The sequence below is a fragment of the Cariama cristata genome, unplaced genomic scaffold (genome assembly GCF_000690535.1).
Source record: "Cariama cristata isolate BGI_N322 unplaced genomic scaffold, ASM69053v1 scaffold2506, whole genome shotgun sequence".
NCBI lineage: Eukaryota > Metazoa > Chordata > Aves > Cariamiformes > Cariamidae > Cariama > Cariama cristata.
Window position 1 is genome coordinate 17217 of NW_009621347.1, and position 22248 is coordinate 39464.

Consider the following 22248-nt stretch of genomic DNA (forward strand, 5'->3'; position numbering starts at 1 on the left):
CCCGAGTTAGTGTCTGAACTGGTAAATCAGCGCAGCCCAGCACTGTGCCTGCAAACAGGCCAGCACAGCACCGAAAGCCATGTATTGACATCAGGTGTTGATAAGCCTGACCAAATAAGCTCTACCTCTTAGACCTGAACTGACTTCTAATTCTCAGCGGGCACACACAAAGCCAGTATAGTGTCTTTGAGTCACGTTGCCCAGTGCTGCTTTGTGCGGAGCTGGATCAAATGTGTATCTGTGCCTGTTGAACCATTCTGCCCGGAATAATTTTCTGTGGGACCCAACAGGTTAATTGTAGAGTTATGACTTTGCCTTGGATGTCTCCACTGCTGGCTTCAGTTTCAGTTCAAGGTACTGTGTACTCAAGGCCTTAATTTTATTTTCAGTTTAAAGATTTTAATTGTGCTGTGCTTGTGAATACATGAGATTAGACTGCTGATTTGTTTGCAAGCAGTGAGCTGTCAACAGGCAAGAGTATTTCTAAAATTAAATCTGTCACAAGGGGGAAGCATTTGACTATGTTTAGTAACTGAGGAGTTTAGCAGGAGTCTTGAGAGAATTCTGCGTTTCAGGCTCTTTTGTTTTCCTTCCTTCACTTACTCTTTAACATCTAATTATCTTTTTTGTTTGTCTTCTTTCTCTCTCATTTTTCAAATCTTCAGCCTTTAACCCAGTTTAAGATGTAAAAACATCCTGTGATCATTTTTTAATTATTATTTTTTAAAAAATTTCTTCTTCTCTCTTCTCATTCATTTTTCTCCCTGAATTTATTGATTTTGTTTCCTTGATGCTCATGTGCTTCTCTCGTGGCTGACAGTGACACACTGAAATTTCTTTAACATCATATCAGACTCCTGTTTTCCTGCACAAAATGTCATAAATTGAGTCGGAGAAAAAGAAATACTCCTTTTCTTTTTGTACTGTGCTGTTCTAAAAGTCAGTAGATGGTACAGGGCAAGGAAATGAGGAGAAAGGTGTGAGGAAGCAGTGAGAATACTGTGCAGTTACCAGAAGGAGGAGCACAAAGGGAAGCATCGCTCCCTACCTGCACCAGTTGTCTGAAAAAGTGATAGCAGGGACAAATAATGTGACTGCCAGTCCAGTGAGTGATGTTGCACAAACATCCCTAAGGAAGACCTCACTGAAATTCAGAGTTTGTAGAAAACGTTTCTGTGGAAAAACCTCAATGGTTTTAAAAGTTAGGTAGCTCCTCATGGTCTAGCCTGCAGATCAGTTTGTCAGACCCAGCTATAAAATATACGTATATTTAAATATTTTTATATTAATCAGCAAAAAAATTAGAGAACCATGTGTCTGATGCATGGAGCCAAAACCAATTTTATGTGATTTTTGTAATAATCTCAGTTACTGTCAAGTCTTTATTATTTCATTTTTGAGAGGGAAGAAGCTATGTGGGTCTGGGTGAATACAAGATAGCTAGATGTCGGTTTAACTTGTGGTATTTTATCATCCTTTGTTCAGTGAACCCTTTTTCTTTTGAAAATGGTTGGTTTGGTTCTTTACTTTCATAAATAGTTGCTGCAATCGTAGAAAACTATTATTAACACTACAAAACTTATATGCAAATGTATACGATAACCTACATGGAAGTACTTAATGGGCATTTAAGTACACCCATTGTTGGTTTAAAATCAAGTGATAGATGTGTTGCAGATTTGCCAAAATAGGGCTTTTTGTTTGCACTGACAGTTCCTTTCAGATGTTAGTACTGCAGTCTGTCATTTCAGCCTTCAAGTGGGCCACTAAATCTGACCTACCCATTTTGAAATAAAAAAAGCAGAAATACTAGAAGAGAGTTGCCTATCTACCAACCTGCCTTTCTGGTTAGTCTTTCACGGAGAGTCTGAAATACTAGGACTTTTCTTGTCACTATGCTCTTAGGAGAATGGTCTGCCAGTTTAAATGCATGGTGCCGTTTTCCTATCCCTCACTGTTCCTTCTGTAACTGTTTCGCTGAGATAGTCAGAAACTGGAATGGGATGAGTGTGTTTTATACAATTCCTTTGTGTAATAAGGATAAGAAATGTGACTTGCAGAAAATGCGTTAGGCAAAAGAAAAACTTCGGCCTACCCTTATTAAGAAGTTTTGAGTAATTGAATAATTCCAAATGAACTACGTGGGGTTTTTTTGTTGTTGTTGTTTTCTAACACCAGTCATGCCCAAACATCTGATCTGAGACGAGAAAGCGTGTTTACAACTATATTGTTAATTCTGTGTTTCTTCATATTTTTTTGTGGGTTAAAGTTGTTCTTATTTTTGCTCTGTTTTTCAGGGTACTTTTGATGATTACCTGGAGTTATTCTTACAGTTTGGCTATGTGAGTCTTTTCTCATGTGTTTATCCACTGGCAGCTGTCTTTGCAGTATTGAACAACATCACAGAGATATATTCTGATGCATTAAAGATGTGTAGAGTTTACAAGCGTCCATTTGCAGAACCCACAGCAAATATTGGAGTTTGGCAGGTAATTTTTGTGTCTTTCTTTTAAAACAAACGAATAGAAAAAGAGGTTTCAATAGATGTATTTAAGCTGTGTGTTTGACCCGTCAGCCGCTTTACAGTTTAGTAGGTACTTTGTTCTCTTCAATGCCTTAGGATAGTATCTATCCAACTGATTTTTTTTTTTTTTTTGGTGGGGTTTTTGAACACATGTCTTTCAGTTGCCTTTGAAAAGAAATCAGATCCTTCCTTTATTCCTTGTATGTGTATGTGTTGTGCTCTGTTGCAACTGCAACAAAACAAAGCTGTCAGATACTGCTAGGTACTGTTTACAGCTGAAATATTTTAGAGATGGTTACACCTGATGCAGTCTCAGAAATGTGGAGCTCGGCAAGGGTTTTGAAAAAATTGAGGAATGGTAGGTAAGTACTTGGGTTCCTAAACTATGCTTGGCTGTGTGCCCTTGTGATTACTGGTACTCAAGATAACTGATTTTAAAATAACCTGGATCTGTGAGCAGGAGCTGGGCCTTTCTGCACAGCCTTAACATTGTAGTCTGTCTAAACAATGTCTTGCTAGTAGTACTGGGTTAAGGATTTTCTGTCCTCAGTTACTTGCCCATGCGATCGTGCTAGCAGCAGGTAGTTTGAAGCCAGCTGAGTATGCTGCATCAGTGAACTGATTCTGACTAAAAATAACCCTGTAAAACTCCTCCAAAAGTAGAGGTTTTTCTGAGAAGAAAGGTGGCTATTAAGTTGCATCCAGAGACTTTAGCATTCTGTAGTAGCAGTGGCCTGATAAGGAGTGTGAAGTAGTTTGGAGGAAAATTCTAGGGGATGATCCATATTCTAGTTTTATTTAACAGTTTTTCTAATGATACATAATGGAGACAAAGGTCACGATAAACTAGTTGATTGTTCAGTTTGGAGGGGTTGTAAATGTTCGTACCAAAAGAAACAAATGGGAGATGAGAAATGAAATGAGGAAACCTCAAATGAAACATGCTGTAAAAATGTTCAAACCAAGTATTCTGAGCAGTGTTCATTAGACATGTATGTAGGTATTAATGAACTTATAGGAGAAGTCTTTTAATATTAAGTCATTAAAATGTGTAAATTATAACCTGATTGCTTTTTAACATTTGATGCATTTTTCTCAGTCCAAATTTGTGCTGCCAGCATCTTTATGGCATTGACCAGTGGTGTGACCACCATATAAATTTGGCTATGGTCACAAGTCCCAAGCATAGCTGCAGGTATATTAATAACATTTGGTTTTGCTAGAAGAGTTTGTTTCAATCTAAGGAGTAGGCTGAAAAACTGTTAACACTAATGGTACAGTCATGTTGGAGTTCTTTGTAGTGTAGGTTTTTAACTAATAGTAGAAATGCATTTACTTTGTGAATTAAAAATAATGACTTTAAAATTTTATTGTGTGTTTCATGTGGGAAGTTAGAGCATTGGCTGAAAGATTTCTGTTAAAGGAATACTGGAATTATTTTATCAGGTGAGCTGAGTCACCACCTTGTTGTCAAGGAGAAAATTACTTCTGCTAATTCATTGTGACAATTGCTACAATTCAATGTCAGTCTCTCTCATTCCAGAAAGGACCTTGGAATAAGTAACCATTATATTGCAAAAGTAATTGTTGCGCTGTAGTAATATTTTCAGACGTTTTGTGGGAAGCTCTGTAGAGCTTCTTAGACTTGTGTAATTGCATATGTTTAAATATAAATCTATCTTTCAACAAATTTCAACTTATGTAACTGATTGTGATTTACAAAAGACATTCTGAACCATCCTTACATTTCCCTATTATTTAACATTCAGATGAAACTTCCAAAATGAGTGTGTTTGGTCTATTAGTTCCTCTAGAAATTTTGCATTTTTTTTTCCTTTATCCTAAATGAAATTTATGTTCGGTAGTACAACTGTAGATAAGCGTGTATGCTTTTACATGTTCAGGTTATGAATTATGAAGATACTAGGGATAAGGCTGCTTTCTTATCCCCTTTTTTTTCCTTTAGGGTTATTGCAAATTTTTCAGGAGATGATCTGGCGTTACCTACAACTAGAATGTTAGTAATCTCTAAATGACTTCTCAAGGTCTTTACAGTACTATGGAATTGTGGAAGAATACTGTTTAACTTCTTCACAGCAAACACACACACACGCACATAGAGAAACCAAATTAGAGAGAAGTTCAGGGTTGCCAGGTGGTCTTTGTGATATTGCAAACCTTGTTGTGGTCTTGTGCTCGCTGGTTCTTAAAGCTGATGAAGTCTGGACTGCTTGTCAAGTAAGTCTTTATATCGTTGAATTCAAAAGATGAAGGAAAATAAAAAAAATAAAATAACGGGTCTTCTGAGGATTTAACGGAGAGAGGTGTTGTCCAGAGCAATTTGGGGACTGGTAAATTAGATATAATGGTCATAACTATAAATATGTTTGTGTTTTATTTCAGTTGGCTTTTGAAACTATGAGTGTGATATCTGTTGTTACTAATTGCATACTGATTGGAATGTCTCCGCAAGTGAATGCCCTTTTCCCAGACTCAAAAATGGACCTTATTCTGACTGTGGCATTGGTAGAGGTAAGTCTGACTTCAGACAGCGCATGTGTTTTAGTAGCAAATAACATGAACAACAGTGGAAATGATAGTAGGAAGTAGACTTGCCCCCCTTATATTAAAAGGAAATTAAGATTTCCCTATCAAAGCAGCACTTCAAATTCTTGGTTTTTGATTTCTTTCTTTTCTGTGCTTTCATGTACTGTGATTGTTGTTGCCATACTTTTCCATACGTTCCCGAGATAACTGTGTATTTGTTGCTTCATGTATTTCAAGAGTTTAATGATGCTATTTCAAGAAACAAAATAACCACGTTTTTGCAAATTAGTTATTTCTCTACTTGGTTTGTGACCTGAGCATATCTTATAAAGACCTCCTATGTGATCTTTATGGATACTTCCTGTAAGGCTTATCTGAAACAAGTATGTATGATGACTATAAATACTAGTGATTGTAATAGCATTTGGGTTTCATCTTTTCCTAATTCTATGTAATGTAAACACTTGAGTGTCATTCCTTTTCGGACAAGGAGGGGTGACTATATTTATACTAAGATTATAGGACTTTGCCCTTATGTGTCTGTCTCTCAGAGATTTCTTTTATTGCATTACCTTGACTTTCATCGTTATGCTATTTTAGCTTTTATGTACTGGATTACTTTTCTTGTGGCAAAAAGTCAGAGTTGTCTATGCGTAGCTGTTAAACTGCATCATCTTACAGAGGTGCAACAGGAGCACATACTTCTTTGTTGGTGTTCTTACAGGTGTTAAGCGTTAGGCAATGAATTATGAGCTTGCTTGGAGTTTTATTTTCCAAGCCTTAAGGTTTGCAGAGTTAATTCTAAATATGAATCATGTCAACTGGTTTACTGAAATTTAAGTCTATGTATGGCCTGATGTATTCGTCTATTATGCGTGTCTGAACACTTGCATTAACCTCAGTGGGGTATCTTAATATAAAATGAATATGGCAATTTAAATGTGATGCTATAGTTAATTACTGGACAACATATCCAGAGAAATCATATTATGAAAACTGTATAACTAAATGTAAGCAGTATGGATTTATGACAGCTTAAAGAGATGGGGCTATTTTTGCCTTTGCTTCCTGGGTATTTATTCCCATTTTATCTGTTTTAATGTGAAGCTGGCTATGTGGTCTTTAGGCAAACTTCTGTTTCTTGGTAGGCTATAGGAGAATACTAATATTTTTCTCTCAAAAATTCTACTTATATGCAATCCTTTAGATGATCAGAATTGCAGTGTGGTAGTTAAGTAGCTCTTGGAATTCCTTCTTAACAGTGTATCTCAAATTATCTATAAATGCTGTGGACGGGAAGATTAAGAAAACAAAGGGAAGAAAATTTGAAGCTAAAAGGTAAATTAGTACTGAGGGGAGGAACAGCAAAAATGTTGTCTTATATTGAGAATCAACTTCGGTGAAGACCACCGATCTATAATTAACATTGTGTGGAGGGACTGATGGAGGGTAATGCTGGCTAAATCAGAAGAGAGGAAAGGCAACCATTTCTTTAAAGAAAAGTCAAGTTTTCTCTTAATGTTCTTAGTTAAAAAACGAAAAACAAAGCAAAACAAAAAACCCCAAACCAACCCATAATGTACTTGTCAGAAACAGTATATTTAAAAATAGTTTTAATCCCAAGTATCCAGTATGCTTGATACATTTAAGTAAGCTGATCTGAATTTTTTTTGGCTGTTTTTGTGTTATTACAAACTATTTATTGTCTGAGAAAACACACAGACACAAAACCAACATACGAGCCTTATAGTACTTTTCTGCAGTATAACAAGCCGTGTGATTTTTGGAACGCTGTTGGTTATAAACAGTTCCAAAACTGTTCAATGTTAAATTTGAAACTTTTGGTGTCTCCTAAGGGATAGTCTTTCAGTACATTTTAATCAATATTTAACAACTTCCCAGGTGTGGATTTGGTTTTGTTGGTGGTCTTATTTTTTAAAGAATCAGAGAATATCTCAGGTTGTACAATCTTGCAAGAAATAGTGTAACACGAGTTACGAAGTTTCTGGGGTCCAAAAGAGTTCTCCAAAGTGAAACACATTTTATATATAAACTTTATTTAAAAAAGAATATGAAAATGAATACAAAAAACATGAGTTTCACTTCTGTTGAAGACAGTTTCCTTTGTGTTGACAGTTAAATATGTTCTCAGTTACAGAATGATACTTTACAGTTATGAATGATACTTACAGAATGTTACAGAATGATACTTACAGAATGATCATTACAGAAATGATTTTTTTTTTAATCAGTAGTTATGCTGTACATTTTTCAGGTTAAAACATTGATTGCAAAAGGTGGAAAGAAGGGAGAATTGCTTGATCCTGTGGGACTATGAAGAGCAGCAGTATGGATTTATGGCAACGTAAAGAGATGGGGCTATTTTTGCCTTTCCTTCCTGGATATTTAGTCCCATCTTGTCTGTTGCACTGGCACTTTCTTTTACCTGGTGCATGATGAATCAGCTTAGGGAACTGATGTGGGAGAAGCTGTCTGACCCAGTGCACTGGTGAAAGGGAGCAGGGCACAAGCAACTGTGTGTGGAAGACCCGCAGTAGTGCTGTAGGTTTGTGCTGGATTAAATTTATGGGACTTCTGCACTGTTGAGTCTTACCCCTATAAGTATTACTTCATCTACAGGAAGATCCCTTTAAACTCCAATAGGAGCGCAAATCTCATGTATTGGCAGTATTGCCATGCACCTTTACTAAATTTATTAAGGATTAAACTGTGCATTTCAGCTGTGAAGAAAAACTCCAGAACAGAATATATCAGGTTTGTCCTAGAGGTTTAATGTGATACCTCTAAAGTACATCCGTGTCAAGGTAGGAAAAAAAATTCCATGAGATGTGTCAGGGTGGTGATAGAGAAGCATATTAGATCACCTAGTAGAGATCCAGAAACACATGATACAAGTGAGTTATTTTACTTTCTGGTGTTTGCTGCAGGTGAAGATGAGAATGTTATGGTGTGTTCATGCTATTTTGGCAACAGCTTGGCAGGCACTGTGAAAATGTTAAGGAACACAAGTAATTTCTTTTAATAGGCTATGTATGCTTTCACATGTTCAGTTGATGGGCTAACCTACTTAAATTTTAGCTGTCATTAAGTATTGTTATCAGGTTTAAGTAATTGAGACTCCAGTTGAATATTCATGTATCTGTTTGATGCAAAGCTAAACAGAAGAAGTACTGTTCTTACCAAAGCCAAGCATAGGTATTAGCAATGTCCTGATTTTTTTCAAAAAAAATTGGTGCTTTTTAATAGTAATACTAATACTCTTCAAATGTAAACTTGTTTATATGACAATGTTTGACATCACTCGGTACAGGCATAATGAAGAACGGTGTGTGATATTCTTGTAAACATTCTGTACCCAGCCCCTACAGATTTATGCAAAATAATTTTTTTCCATTAACAACACTAACTCTACTGCTGTCTCCACTTTTGGTGGGAATACATGTTGTATGAGCAAAATAAATGCTAATTAAATAGAATAAAATATTAAACATTTAATAATAAATAATGGTAAGCATTAAAATAATAACACCTAATAATATTTTTTCATGTTAAAACAGTGACTTTTTTTTTGAACAGTTGACCTATTTTCATCAATCCAACATCTGCTTCCATGGCAACATGATTTCAACCAGGAGCAGAATCATGAAACTCCCCTCTTTTTCTTATAGATGGATGCTAACTGAGTGCAGCAAGTGCGGTTTTCAAACAAAAAGAAGTAGGTGAATGTCCTTAAAGCAGGAAACAATAAGCCCCGATTAACGTAATTTAAAAATAGTTATATCCCAGAGTGTGTTTAGTTCTTCAGCTTTACCATAGACACATACTTCTGGTATGAACCACAGGTGCAAAGTAGGAAATTCCAAGCAAGCATCTGTGCTTGTGTGAAACTATTCCCAATCACCTCTGGCTTCTTACACTGATTTGAAAAAAAAAAAGGAGATTACGCTGAAGAAATTTGATGAGTAATTGGGGGAGTGGCTTAAAACAAGATGTAACCTTAATTCTGCAATGCTTCTTTATTTTTCTTTGGAAATATTGACAAGGAGTTTTTTTCCTGATGACTATTTTTTTTTTTAATGTAGACTCTCATAAATTCAAAGAATGTTAATTAAGTCAGTTTCAGGACTATTCTGAAAGTGAAGTCCAAGAAATCAGTAGTACGTACAACTTAGTAGTGATTTTTTTTTTAAACACTTCATCAGTAGGGGTTTTTTGAAGCTATAGCTGTGAAGTACAGCTTAGCGTGAATGTATCCTGATCTCAGTAGTATGTACAACTTAGTAGTGATTTTTTTTTTTAAATACTTCATCAGTAGGGGTTTTTTGAAGCTATAGCTGTGAAGTACAGCTTAGCGTGAATGTATCCTGATCTCCAAAAGTAACTTTGTCGTTCCAGCATTCAAATGTAGTAAACTAATGGCAATGCAGAGGTGCACTTAGCCTGGATGTTTTACGTCACATTGAGGCATTTGGGCATTAGCTGGGAAATACTAAGTAATAATGAAAGGCCCTCTTGATAGCTGTAGTATAAAATCTGACCTTACAGTCTACAAATACGATTTGGGGAAGAGTGTAATCAGCTCTGGTATAGATGAAAATGAGGACCTTAGCGTAAGGACAGGGCTAGGATATTTGTAGTAAGCATGGCTTAATAAACAATTGGGCCACGTGGATTTGATTTCATGGAGTCCTCATAAGGATTTGAAATAGATCTTAATGAGCTTTATGAAAAAAAATATATATTTAAAAGTCAGTTCTGTAAGAGGTATGGAGTGGAATACGGGAAGTAACCCTTACTTAAGCTTTGTTTTTTCTGGGTGAGGAGGAGCTGATGGTCCATTTATCAAAGGCTGGAAAGCAGGAATCATAGCTTGTTAATAAAGCTGAAAAGTTAGTGGTGTTATGTTTAAAAGTTTTAGCCGATTCAGAATCCAAGTGGTTGAGAGTTGCCTAGTACATCTTCTTTTCTCTAGAGTTCCATTTTATTAAATGTATTTCTTTATCAAAGACCTCCTGGTGTACAGTACAAGCTCTTTGAGCTTCGGCTGAGCACTTTTAATGTAATGGCCCCAACATTCAGCTCAGCAGTAAACTTGACAGGTGTTTCTGAAATGATGTGCGAAAGAAACTGGGAAACACTACCAGAGTCGAGCAGTTTGGATTCTAGTAGGTGAGAAAATATATTTATCATCTGGTTGTAGGCATCATCATACTTTGCTTTCTAGATAAACTTGGAAATTAGTAAGCATTGCGTCCTGAGTGCAGTTGAAGATCTTTTGAATCCATTTCCTGAGCAAAAGTAATTTTAGGTGGCTTGTTATAGCAAAATTAAAATATTTTCCCTTTATTTCCTTTAAAAAAATTTCCTTAAATGTTTTGCTACAGATTTCAGTGCTATCTGTTTTTTCCTGATAATGCTGGGTGGTTTTTTTATTTTTATTTTTTAAGAAACAGTACTAGTTGGCTTATTTCTCAGCAATAACGTACATGACTCAATTCCAGCAGGGTGGAAGTGAGGTATGGTTCTGCATAGTATAATATTCTGCGTGTGTGGAGCAAACAACTTTATTCATGTAGAATTCAGGAGTTTGGGATTTAGCAGATATGCATAGTACACGCACATATCGGCCAACTTTACGTAGTAAAGAAATTGGGGAAAAAATTGCCGAAAAATAGACTGCGTCAGTGTACCTTCATAGATAAATCCATTGACACTAACGGAGTTATAACAGTGCAAAGTTGAAGCAAAACAGCTGTGCATAAAGCAATTTTTTGCTAAGTTATTTCTGTTTGTGACGGGTACTAATTTAAAATACAGTAGCTGTAGAGTTTCACATGCAGAATCAGAGTAGTCTAGGTTGGAAGGGACCGCTGGAGATTATTTGGTCCAACCTTCTGCTGAAATCAGGACCCTAGATTAGGTGGTCCATGTCCCTGTCAAGACTTGAATACTTCCAGTGAGGGGAAAATTCACCACTTTCAAGCTGAAACCCTGGCAAAAATTACCAGAAGATGCTGAATAGTGTTGGTGTAACACTTAGTGGAAGTTTCTAAAGGTTACTGTAGTACAAAGACTTAACAAAGTTTACTGATTCTTTAGTTTACTGTTTGACAACATTTTAAGAATAAAAATAAACTCAAATTTCTGTGCATTTCCTACACGTTGTACTTTGCAAAAGATTCTTGAAATTGTAGGTTTAGTTTGGATATGAAGTTATGAAATATCTTAGGCAAGTTATTTTTCTGAGTAACAGGGAAACAGATTGTTCTCAGGGTTTTTCCCCCTCACCTCAGTGAGTGTGTTAACCTTTCAGATGGGGGGAGGATTTATGGATTCGTCTGTATAAAATTTTATAAATGCTTGCTGCTGAAGCAGACTCCGGGGACCATATCAATGAGATTAAAAAAAGGACAATTTGGACAGTTGTACATTAATGTGGATTATGTTTATTTTCAAAATAAAAATTTGTCACAGATATTTTTATTGCCATCTACTGGTTCTTTTGAGATATTCATTTTGATTTAGTGTAGATTTTTGTTCACTTTGAATAGTAAAGGTTAATGGCAAAAGCTTGTCAGAATGAAAACGAGCATTAAAAATTCAAAGTAAGTTTGTAGTTGCTGGTTGTATTCTGTAGCTTTCTGCTAGTATAGAAATGAAAATGCATATTAACATCTGTCTATTCTTAAATAGTCCAATGGCTTTTTGAAAGTGTCAATTTAAAATAGTGTTTGTGCATTTTCCTATTTGTGAGTCATTTTAATTTGTTTTTACTTATTTTCTGTTCTTTTCTCAAACCCTTCCTTTTTCAGATTCTCAATTTGCTATGTTGGAAGTTGAAAAATAATCATACAGATGAAGGAATTGTGCTGTTCAAATCATGTATAAGCACTGAAATGTCTTAGATATCTGGGCATGTGTAGTAACGTGTATGACAGCAAGAAACCATTGTATGGTATCAGGTTTTTCAGCCCTGATAACTGAAATGTGTGGATATATTTTACTACTTTGTCTACCCTAACTGGAGGATTCTATTTTGACAGTAATTTTCATTCCTCGCTTTAGGGTAAAACAATGCAGAATGTGATTTTAATCTTTAAATACATGTCTTGGTTGTAAAGGTCAGACTTGGTGTACAAAACAGAGCTTTACTTTTTTTTTTTTGAAACCAGACTTTTCTGATCCAGTTGAATTAGGAGTATGTACAAAGGAGTGACTGAGCTAGGTCAGATCATGGGTCTGTCTAGAGCAGGATCCTTTCTGTAGCAGAGGCGAAGGGAAGAGTATAGCAGACTATGTTGTCATGCTTCCTCAAAATTAATTCCCAGGATCTGGTGATGTACAGTGTAAACCTTTTTAAGGACCTGTTCCATTACTGAAATTGAGCTAGTCAGAGCTGCATATGAAAGTATTCGTTACTGAAAATGAGCTAGTCAGAGCTGCATATGAAAGTATGCAATGCTTTTATACAATGGCATATCCACTTTTTCAAAATAACTTGGATTATTTTACAGTAAAAAGCTAGTTAAACAACTAACGTTAATATACTCTGAGCTTAATAAGTAATCGTCATGTGTGTTGGTTCTACCCTGGATTTTTCTAACGTTAATGTACTCTGAGCTTAATAAGTAATCCTCATGTGTGTTGGTTCTACCCTGGATTTTTCCAGCTTCTCTCTGCTCTTTTTTCAGTTGTCTTTTCTGTGTAAGAAGGACTTTCAATTCTAATTCTACCAGTGTGGGTGTGACATTATAGTGGAGGTGAAGAAGTTGGTGGCACGGGAAACCCTCTCACTGGAAAAGAAAACCTGGGAGGTGACTTAGTAGAAACGACGCTAGCAAAAAGGGAATACTCTCCTCTTGCTGTCAGCCAGGCGGTGCAGGAACGGGGAGCTACAAAGGTATCGAGGGCTAGTTAGCTGAAAGACCTGGACTTTCAAGAAGGATCGTGGCAACGCTTTAGCTCATGTTGGGGTCCCTTCAGTAAGAAGCAGAAATGGGTGTGTCTTCTGGGATTATGCCATTCCTCATGATTTTAACATCTGGTAGATACTACTGTATTTTTTAAACCATGCATATACTAGGAAGGGGGGATGGAGGAGATACCTTAGGAATTCTTCCTGGAAGAGAGCGTATTCCTTAACTATGCTAGTAAGTGCTTCAGAAGCGTCAGCCTGGAAACACAGCAGGAGAAAACTGAGTATGAATATCTTTTTCTGTTCCTTCTGGGATTGTGCAAGGCTGCCAAAATGACAACACTTCAAAAGGGAAGATGAATAGAGAACAGATCTTTGGAGACAATTACAAGACATTTTAAAGAACTTTGCAAGAATCAGACTTTCAGATCTCTTTAAAACCCACTTAGCGTAATATTTCCCACAAAGAAATTTCCTTTAATGTATAAATATGATGTTTCCAGCTCAAGCCTGATCAGGATGTACAGCTTCCTTGCTGGCAGTTGGAAGTTGAATGGCCAGACAAAAGGGAAGTTAATACCTATTAATATTCATTGTTTACCTTTCACTTTATTAAGATTAGTAATTGCTTAATGACAAGATAGAGTGTGAATGTTCAAAGCCTCCTGGCTTCACAACCGTTCCAAGGTTGGCTTAGCATTTCATGGAGCTGAATTATTTTGTTTTGTAAATAGCGTATTAGGCTATTCAGCTATTTAAAAAATGTTCTGCAAATGTGATATTCATAGCTGCCAGCGCAAGCCTGAATAATGGCATTTCCTAGAGAATAGGTAGAGCTGTGTAGGAGTCAGATACCATATTTTCATGTATCTGTGATGCAGTTTGCAGTAGCATTTCTTTCTGTCGTTCTTACTAGAAGCCTTCCTTCTCAGGGACTGTGATATCTCCGAAGTTTTATGCAACTTCTTTGTCTAAGGTGGTATCTTTTGGTTGGTTGGTTTGGGTTTTTAAACTGTGTGTAGCATTGGAGGGTAAATCCAATTTGTCATTTATATCCTCAGATGATTGAGAATGAAAATGAGTGGCTCTGAGCAGGTAAGGGAATCCAAAGGTAGCAAATGTGAGGTTTGGAGCTGCAATTGGAAAAGAGATGGAGAACAGGAGATCAGTAAAACTGTCTCCAAATAGCAGGAGAAAGCTAGTCAGATGTGTGTTGGAGCCTCTGTATTATCAATTAGATACAAACACCTCTTTTCAGAGAGAGCCTTAATGATGTAATGTTGTTTGCATGGTTTGGAGTTATAAAATTGCAGAAGAATTTGCTTTTCTTTTATTAAATATTATTTGCAATAACTTCTAAAGCTCTAGTTTGGAGTGTTATGCCCTCTGGATTGACTTTTGTATTTCTGTTGTTGACTGTTACACACCTACTTGGTATTGTTAATGTAATTAGTAGTCATTTATTGGAAACTCGCAGCATGAGTTCAGCAGTCTCTTATTTAAAAATGAGCTAAATTTATTGCTATAGTTTTTGCCTTCCTGTCCCTCTTTAGAAAGTTCCAAAGCATCATTTGCTTTTTAAAATCTGAGTTTATTAAAAAAACGTCCTTTGTTTTTTGTTTGCTTGCTTTGCTTTGTTTAAGTTCTGAGAAAACCTGGCACACTTAACTGAAAACTGATTTTTGTGTACAAATTGTGCAAGAAAGTGCAGTACTGGACTGAAAGGCTGTAGTATAGAGCTGATTTTTTTAATAGTCTCTGTGAAAACATTTTATTAAATGCAGGCTAAAGATGGTCATGAGTCATGCTGTAAAGTAAATGTCAAAAGTAGTGGGACTTAATTACTTCATTTTTTCACTGAATTTTTGTCTTATACTGGAAGGAAATGTCAATCCAGAATTTCACTCTTCTGATCAGAAGAAATTAGTGGAATGATGTGTTATTTTCAAAGGCATTTTTCATTAACTGTGGCAGTGTGCAAGCTGCCTGGTATGCTGCTGCTTTCTATTCTAATACCTTGAACAGTCCTTTTGAAGTCATGGGACATTTCTAATGCGTGTCTATAAATGGGTAAATCTCTACAAAGAGTAATACAAAGGAGATACAATTAGAAGCTGCTGAGAATTCATAAACCATAGTATGTTTGATCAAGGTTAGTTTTAGTCAGGGGATTTGTCGTAAGATAAAAAGTAAGTGTGTGTGTGGTAAAGGGATTACAGATAAACCATTATCAAATATAAGGGTATCTTTTATTAAACTTGAAATACGAAGTTGGCGATACTTGAGTTTATCTGCATCTCAGTGCATTTTTTTTTGGAAGTTCATAACCATTGCAAAGTCGGAGTGAAACTTCTTTGAAAATCCGGTGAAATGGGAATGAACAGTTTATTAAAGGAAATGTTTGAATTTTTACTGTTACAGCTTAGCAAATGAAGTTATTGAATTCAAGTACTGTCTTGTTCTTCTAGCTTCTAAAAGGCTTAATTTTAAAAGAGGATTGCTATACTACGAGTAGTTTGTGACGGATAAATTGTTAATGCATCTTGGAGAATAGTATGTTGGAAAAAATTGAAGTATTAGTTTACTCTAACACTAGTTGCATTTGGTAGTCCTGCTTTATTTCCTGCATAATTATAGGATCTACAGGAGCAAGCAGGAGAAATAGTGAGTAGGAGTGTGACATCTTTCCAGTGGTTTTCATGCCAGTCTAACAAAATAATTCTGGGGAAAATGTATTACCTTTTTTTAAGCATAAAATGTGTATATAGGGAGGATTTGAGGGTTAACTCCTTACAGGTGAATAAGGGGTCCACAACCCAGACTGGAGAGTGTTCCTATAAGTGCTCCCATTTCTGTTTCACTCCCTGTAATTACCAGAGACTAAAGTTACTTTTAAATTCTGACTGCGAACTGTCTTTTAAGACTCAAAAGCGCAGCTGGTAGTGAGAATGGGATGTGGCCATATTCCTCCCCATGGAGACAGCAGGTTGAAAAGTGTCACTGGTACCATTATGTTAATAGGTTCATGAATTGATCTTCCCTAAACTTGGATGGTCCTGTCATGGCCAAATAAAACTGACTTTGGTTATGTCTAAAGGAATGACTGGATCTGCCTGTTTAGGACTTTGGATTATTTTGGCGCTTATCTTGAAAGCCACATGTAGCACAAAACATGACTGCCAATCTCCTAGGTAGTATTGAGAGTGCAGTTCTCTGACAGCTGCATGATCTTTGTATCTGTGTGATTGGAATTGCAAGTTCTGAATTTGCTGAGTATAGGTAGAATCTTGTTTTTCTGTTTTTATGAATCTTTCAAGTTGCTCAGGCTTTCCAAGCAATCTCAGGTACTGTGATGGTTACACTAAGACCTTAACTACCCAGAGAAGTTAACCGTAACAGTTACTAAAGAAGGAATGTTAGGGGTGCACCTCCTCATCTGGATGCTCTGTTATATATTATAATAACTTTATTCTGATATAAATTTTTTAAAATAGAGGTTTCAAGTCCACTGGGTTTTTAGTCTGTTCTCCAGGCCTCCTCCCCTCCCTCCCTGTTTCTAAAGATGGAGTGAATAACAGCAATGGCAGCTTGCTCTTCTCCCCCTCGCCCCAATGTGGATTAAGATCTGTAGTTTAAATACAAAATAATTTGTACAACAATGGGTTAAAAGCTGTACGTTCTAAAATGTCTTCTGAAGCTGAAGTGTGAGAGTACATACAGCTGTATGATATATTTCTCAAATTTTAGCTAGGGAAGCTATATGCAAGAATTGCTTTTCTAATAGAAACACTGAACAAAAAGGGGAGGGAATCCAGTTTCCTTTGCAAAGGCATATTGTATTAATAATTGCAGCTGCATCTTGCTTTGCTCAGCTTCTCTCTGAAGACATCTGAGCTGCAGAGATACAGTGAGCAGTAGGAGCATGATCTTAGAAGCCATAAAAAGACATACGTTTCTTTTGATCCCACAAAGTGATTGTGGCTAGTATGTAAAAAGTTGTGTTGTGGCTTCTTTTTAAAGTTTGGGAGAGGACTTACAACTTTGCTGACTCTACTTCAGATAAAAGAAGCCTCCTGTCTTCTCATTTTCTCTTAGTGCATTGTCTGGAGATACTGCCTTGCTACAATAATACTGATGCGTTTCTGCTGGTGCAAACACATTCTTTTGCATGTGGACACATTTTATAACATACAGTGATAGCTTAGATTGTTTTGGGCAAAAAGTCAAGACTTCATGTTAGATTCTTTGTACATAATACCATCTATAGCTATAAACTGTCCCTTTGTCATATGTACCTTTCTAATGAGCTTTATATCACAGAATTGTAGCTACATCTGGAAAATCAGCATCAAAACTGTGGAGCGTCTGAGAGGGCTACCTAGTGTTTGGGTGTCTACTTCAGGCAAAGCTTGACTTTGTCAGGATGGGACTCGAGTGTGCGTTGTCCTGTCTATCCTGTTTTTCCTCGGGAGAAAACATGGGTGGCTCTTTGAAAGTGGAGGAGCTGCAGTACAGTGGAACAACCTCCCAGATACGGGTGATTGGGAAGTGAAGATTCAAAGTGTTTTATGGGCCCTGCTCTTAAGTTTAGCTTATCTAGCTTTTCTCTCCCTGCTCTGAACCAGGGTCATATAATCTTGACCAACACCAGGAGATGTGAGGTTCCTGGCATGAGGGTTTTCAGCCTTCCAAAATAACCTATTCATGAACTTCCTGTTCTTGTAGTTAGAAAGCTTGTAACCAAAATCTCCCAAGTGCAGGTTAAGCTGACTACTACTTGTAGTACAGAAAAGGAATTGGTCATTCTTCCCTTCATGATGACTTTCCAACTGCTATGATGTTCCTGTCTTCTGTTTTCTAAACTGCTTGAACTTGTATCTTTCAACTCTTCCTCACAGGTCAATTATTCCAAAATACTTGGTTTTGTTCTTACCAGGATTGTCTCTACTTTTTGAATGATGATACCTGAAACCAAGTCCCTAAGTTTTATGACTTCTGAGTATAAAAAAAATTCAGGTACATCCAGTGTTGTATGTGATGCTCTTTTTAGCATGTCAAAAGGTTTTTTGTCTTTTCTGCAATAACCTTGTACTGAATCTTTCTTTTTTCTGAATTGGTGCTACACATCTTTCAATGTGTAGCAGTTTGTTTTTACTGAATCTCATTTTGTTCGTGAGGACTGTTTCTTCAGTTTTTTGGGATCACCGATTTCTAATCCTGCTCTTCAGAGCACTTGGATTTCTCCTTGCTTGGTACATGCGTGCAGTTCTTTAGCAGATTTTCCTATTCAATCATGAAAATTGTTAATGAAACTATTGAACTATGGTCTGATCCACCACAGCTCTTTGTAGACCCCCATGGGATAGTCCTTCCAGCTTGTCAGTTGCTAACAATTACTGTTGGAGGGCTTTTCTTTTCCGGTTATTTGTTTTAGAGTGTTTTGAGAGTGACACAACTACTATCAATCTTGTCAGAGTAGTAACATTTGCTTTTACTCTTGCTTCTGAACCCACGTTTGAGGTTAAATGTGTTTCTGCACTATGGTTTCATTTATGAATGGTTTTGCAAGGAACTTCAGAAATATACATTGATTTTTAGAAATTGGTTTCTAGCTATCAAACAAATTATAACAAAATGTGTTATTCATCCTCTGCCACTGTTCTCTGAATTACAACCAGCGTTACATCAAAGCATGGGCATGTCTGTGTTAAAACATGTGTGTGATAAGCAAAAATCGTGCGAAAAAAGGTTTAACTGATTTTTGTGTTGAAAGAGTTTTGTTGGCACTTGCATTTCCAAAGGAGTCTTCATTTTCAGTTCTACCTGATAGGCTGCAGGTTTGTCCCGGTGAGAAAAGACAGGAGTCTGATCTGTGAGCTGATGGCGTGCTGCCATTTCCTATGCTCACCTCTACTCAGAACAGAAAGAAAGTCTGAGGTGTTCTTAGGTAAGCAGTGTTTTGTAGAAGGTGATTAGTGACCTCTCCCAGTATAGTCTCCTCCATTATAACAGCGTGTGAGATTGCAAATATACCCAGGGACTGTCAGTGAGCTCTTGAGTCATTGAAAATACAGTGAAAGCTCTGATCTGGCCGAACACCCGATAATTCTGTTTCATTAGAACTGCTGTATATGTGGAAATGTGTGCCAATTCAGAATGACTGTCCCTTTGGACTGTTGTTCATGTACTAACAATTTGCTGGATTGCTGTGTTAAAGAAGACAAGTATGTGGATGTGAGGTTTTTATCCATACTTACTGATCTAAAATATAACTATTTTATTTTAAAACTAGATAGCATGCTAGTCTTCTGTTAAGAAATGTAACATAATATTTAGGAATATTTGACAGTGCTAAGTCTGGCAACATCTGAAGCTGAGTTGCTATAGATAAAATAGCTGATGCGTTGGCAACATTTTGCTAATCATAATGCAAACCACTGCCACAAACAGGTCAGAGTTGGTGGTGTTTCTGTTTTCAGTTCACTGAGTAGTATTTAAATGCAGAGAATAAATATACTTAAGGAAGGGAAAGGAAATGCAGTAGCTTAAAATGGAAAGAACACAAGCATTCACTTATGATTCTGGTTTAATTAATAGTGCGTGATGGAGTTTATTATCTATGTATTAGTATACTACTTAAAAATTTGTAGGATCTGGAGAATTCTGTGACATTATGCTAAATTAGTTTTATACCTCTGTTGACAGTTCTAGTCTTTGTTGATTATTATGTTTTTATCCCTGGATTTAATAACCAAGCCATGCACTCACACTTCAGATCATAGAATCATAGAATCATTATGGTTGGAAGAGACCTCAAAGATCATCAAGTCCAACTGTACACCCGATGCCACCATGCCCGCTAAACCCACTAAACCATGTCTTGAAGCACCACATCTAAACGTTTTTTGAACACCTTCAGGGATGGTGACTCCACCACCTCCCTGGGAGGCCATTCCAATACTTAACGACTCTAACAGTGAAGAAGTTCGTTCTAATGTCCTGCCTGAGATCAAAGATCAAATGTGCTTGCCACCTTCAATGAATAGCTTTCAAAAGAGGTTGTAAATAGGCCATTAGTGGCTCAACTTTATTTAGGAGATATTACAAGAGGAAGATTTTTTTTTTTAATCTTGACAAGGAGATGCCTAGAAACTGTGAATCCGGTAGATCTCACGGTTATTTTACCACTAGAGGGCTTATTTGTATAACAGTGAAAAGTGTGCTGGAGAAGATTGCCTTGAGACGGCTTTCTGATGCTTCATACATACAGTCCAAGAAAAACAGAGAAAAAACTCCACATATGGAATTGTGACATTGAGGAGATGGCTATCAGATGACAAAGTTAAGGATATTATGAACTAGCCAGTTCTTCTAAACTCAGAAAATGAAATAAGAGATTTTTATCTCAGTCTGCAACTAGACAAAGAGACTGATTAGGAGTAAGAAGAAATTGGAGAAAATAGATTTTTAAAAAAACATCATTTGATGGGATAAAGAGTTTTGCTGTTTATTTGACATATGCTTAAAGCACCTTTTTAACAGAGCCATCCAGTTTTTGACATCAATTGCATTGTCTTAGTTTCTACTTTTCCTTTTCATCACAGCTGAATGTTTCTTCATTTTTAGAGTCCACACTAGCATACAACATATTTCCTTGGGAATCTGCTTAGTAGGGAATGTACCTCATCCACAGCGCCAATGAGAATCCCAGTACAAGTATCCTCTCTTTCCTGTTCCTAGAGCCTGAGTTGTAATGGCAGAATATAACATCTCTTTTGGCACTTCCCAAGAGCCTCTCTTTTGTTTTGAAACATTATTTGGCAGTTGCTTGGCTTGTCAGCACAGAATCTGTGGAGACAACTTTCCTGAAAACTGCTACTAGCTTTAGGTTTTTGCATGTGTATGCATTTAAAATTAATTTTTGCAAAATTAGAGTAGTTGCTCTGATTCTATTCTTTTGTTTAGAGATCCTACACATTCTATTTAATCAGTCTTAAAATGTGCAGTTGTCATTCTGAATTTTGTGTCTGTCGTTAGCAAGTATGGAATCCCTAATGTAGACAGTGCAGCTTCATGTTTTCTCAATCTCCGGAGATGTTTTTTTTGGTTTTGTGGGGTTTTGTTTTGTTTTGTTTTTTGGTTTTGTTTTTACTAAAAAGTACATACAACTTGGCAACAAAACTGTTGACTATATACCAAAGTTCTTGCTGTTGCTGGTAGTAATTACACAATGGGGAACTTAAAGGAAAGTCTCATAGAATATCCCCCTTTAAAAAAAAAAAAGTAAAGGCAAAAGATTGTATTTTGAAAACAACAGAAGAATAGTTGTCTAGTTTTTAGTTCAGTCTTGTTCACTAATATTTCTTTTCCAGAAGAAACCATCTCTTTGGGAATCTAACATTCCACACCAGTACGAAACTGTATTTCTGTGCAGAGAATATTTTTCTCATCTGATGTAGTGGCTTGGTATCACAATGCTGTGATGAAACAAATGGTGGCATGTATCACCTTTCCACAGTAACTTGGCTCTTAATAATTGTAGGTAAAGATTTTGGTGTTTGTTTTTTTTTTACTACTTCTTCCTGTTTCCCAACTGTTTCCAAAAACTGTAGACAACAGTGACTTTTCTCATGAGTGTCCCTGACAGCTGTAAGACCCAGATGCCAAGTTCTGGCTCCCAAGCTTTGACCTCTCCTTTGGCTTCTTTTCTGGTCTCTTGGCTGGCTCCTCTGCTTGTTACTGTGGCAGCTGCAGAATCGTCTCTGGAGCTGATTGATGCAAAGCTAGCTCATTTGGATTCTGCTTTATTGTTGTTGATGCCACTTTTCTCTTAGACATAGCTCAGTGAGAATTGTCTGTATGTTTTTGGTATATTCTAAGAGTGAGAATTCTTAAAATTCTCAAATTGCTGTGATTACAAATACTGATTTTTATTTTTTTAATTTTCTTGCTGTAAATAGAAAGTGTTTGGTTCTACTTTACTTGGAAGTAAAACCAGTCTGAATATAAATACATGGCACAAACAACAGTAATCCTCCATCCTTGACATTTTTGTTTGACACTACTGTTCTGGTTAAAAAGAATGACAGTACGTTCATTGTATGAAGTATTTCAGCAACTTTGTAAAGAGCAAGTATGTCTGAGACATGGTTAAAATGGCTTAAAAGGGATGTCCTTATAATTTGAAGACCAGCGTGTATTGAATGTGTGTTACCTATTCACGCATTTAATATCAGTAGCT

General features: G+C 36.6%; 1 protein-coding gene across 1 annotated transcript in view; it reads left to right on the plus strand.

Annotated features, from left to right (window-relative positions):
* The window catches only part of ANO10 (anoctamin 10), a gene marked incomplete at its 3' end in the record, with an annotated part of 81290 nt that overhangs the window by 14882 nt on the left and 44160 nt on the right, over positions 1-22248 (plus strand). The window contains exons 9-10 of the mRNA XM_009701914.1: positions 2298-2489; positions 4928-5056. Of these exons, the coding sequence (XP_009700216.1) occupies positions 2298-2489; positions 4928-5056 (321 nt within the window). The remainder of the gene's footprint in view (positions 1-2297; positions 2490-4927; positions 5057-22248) is intronic.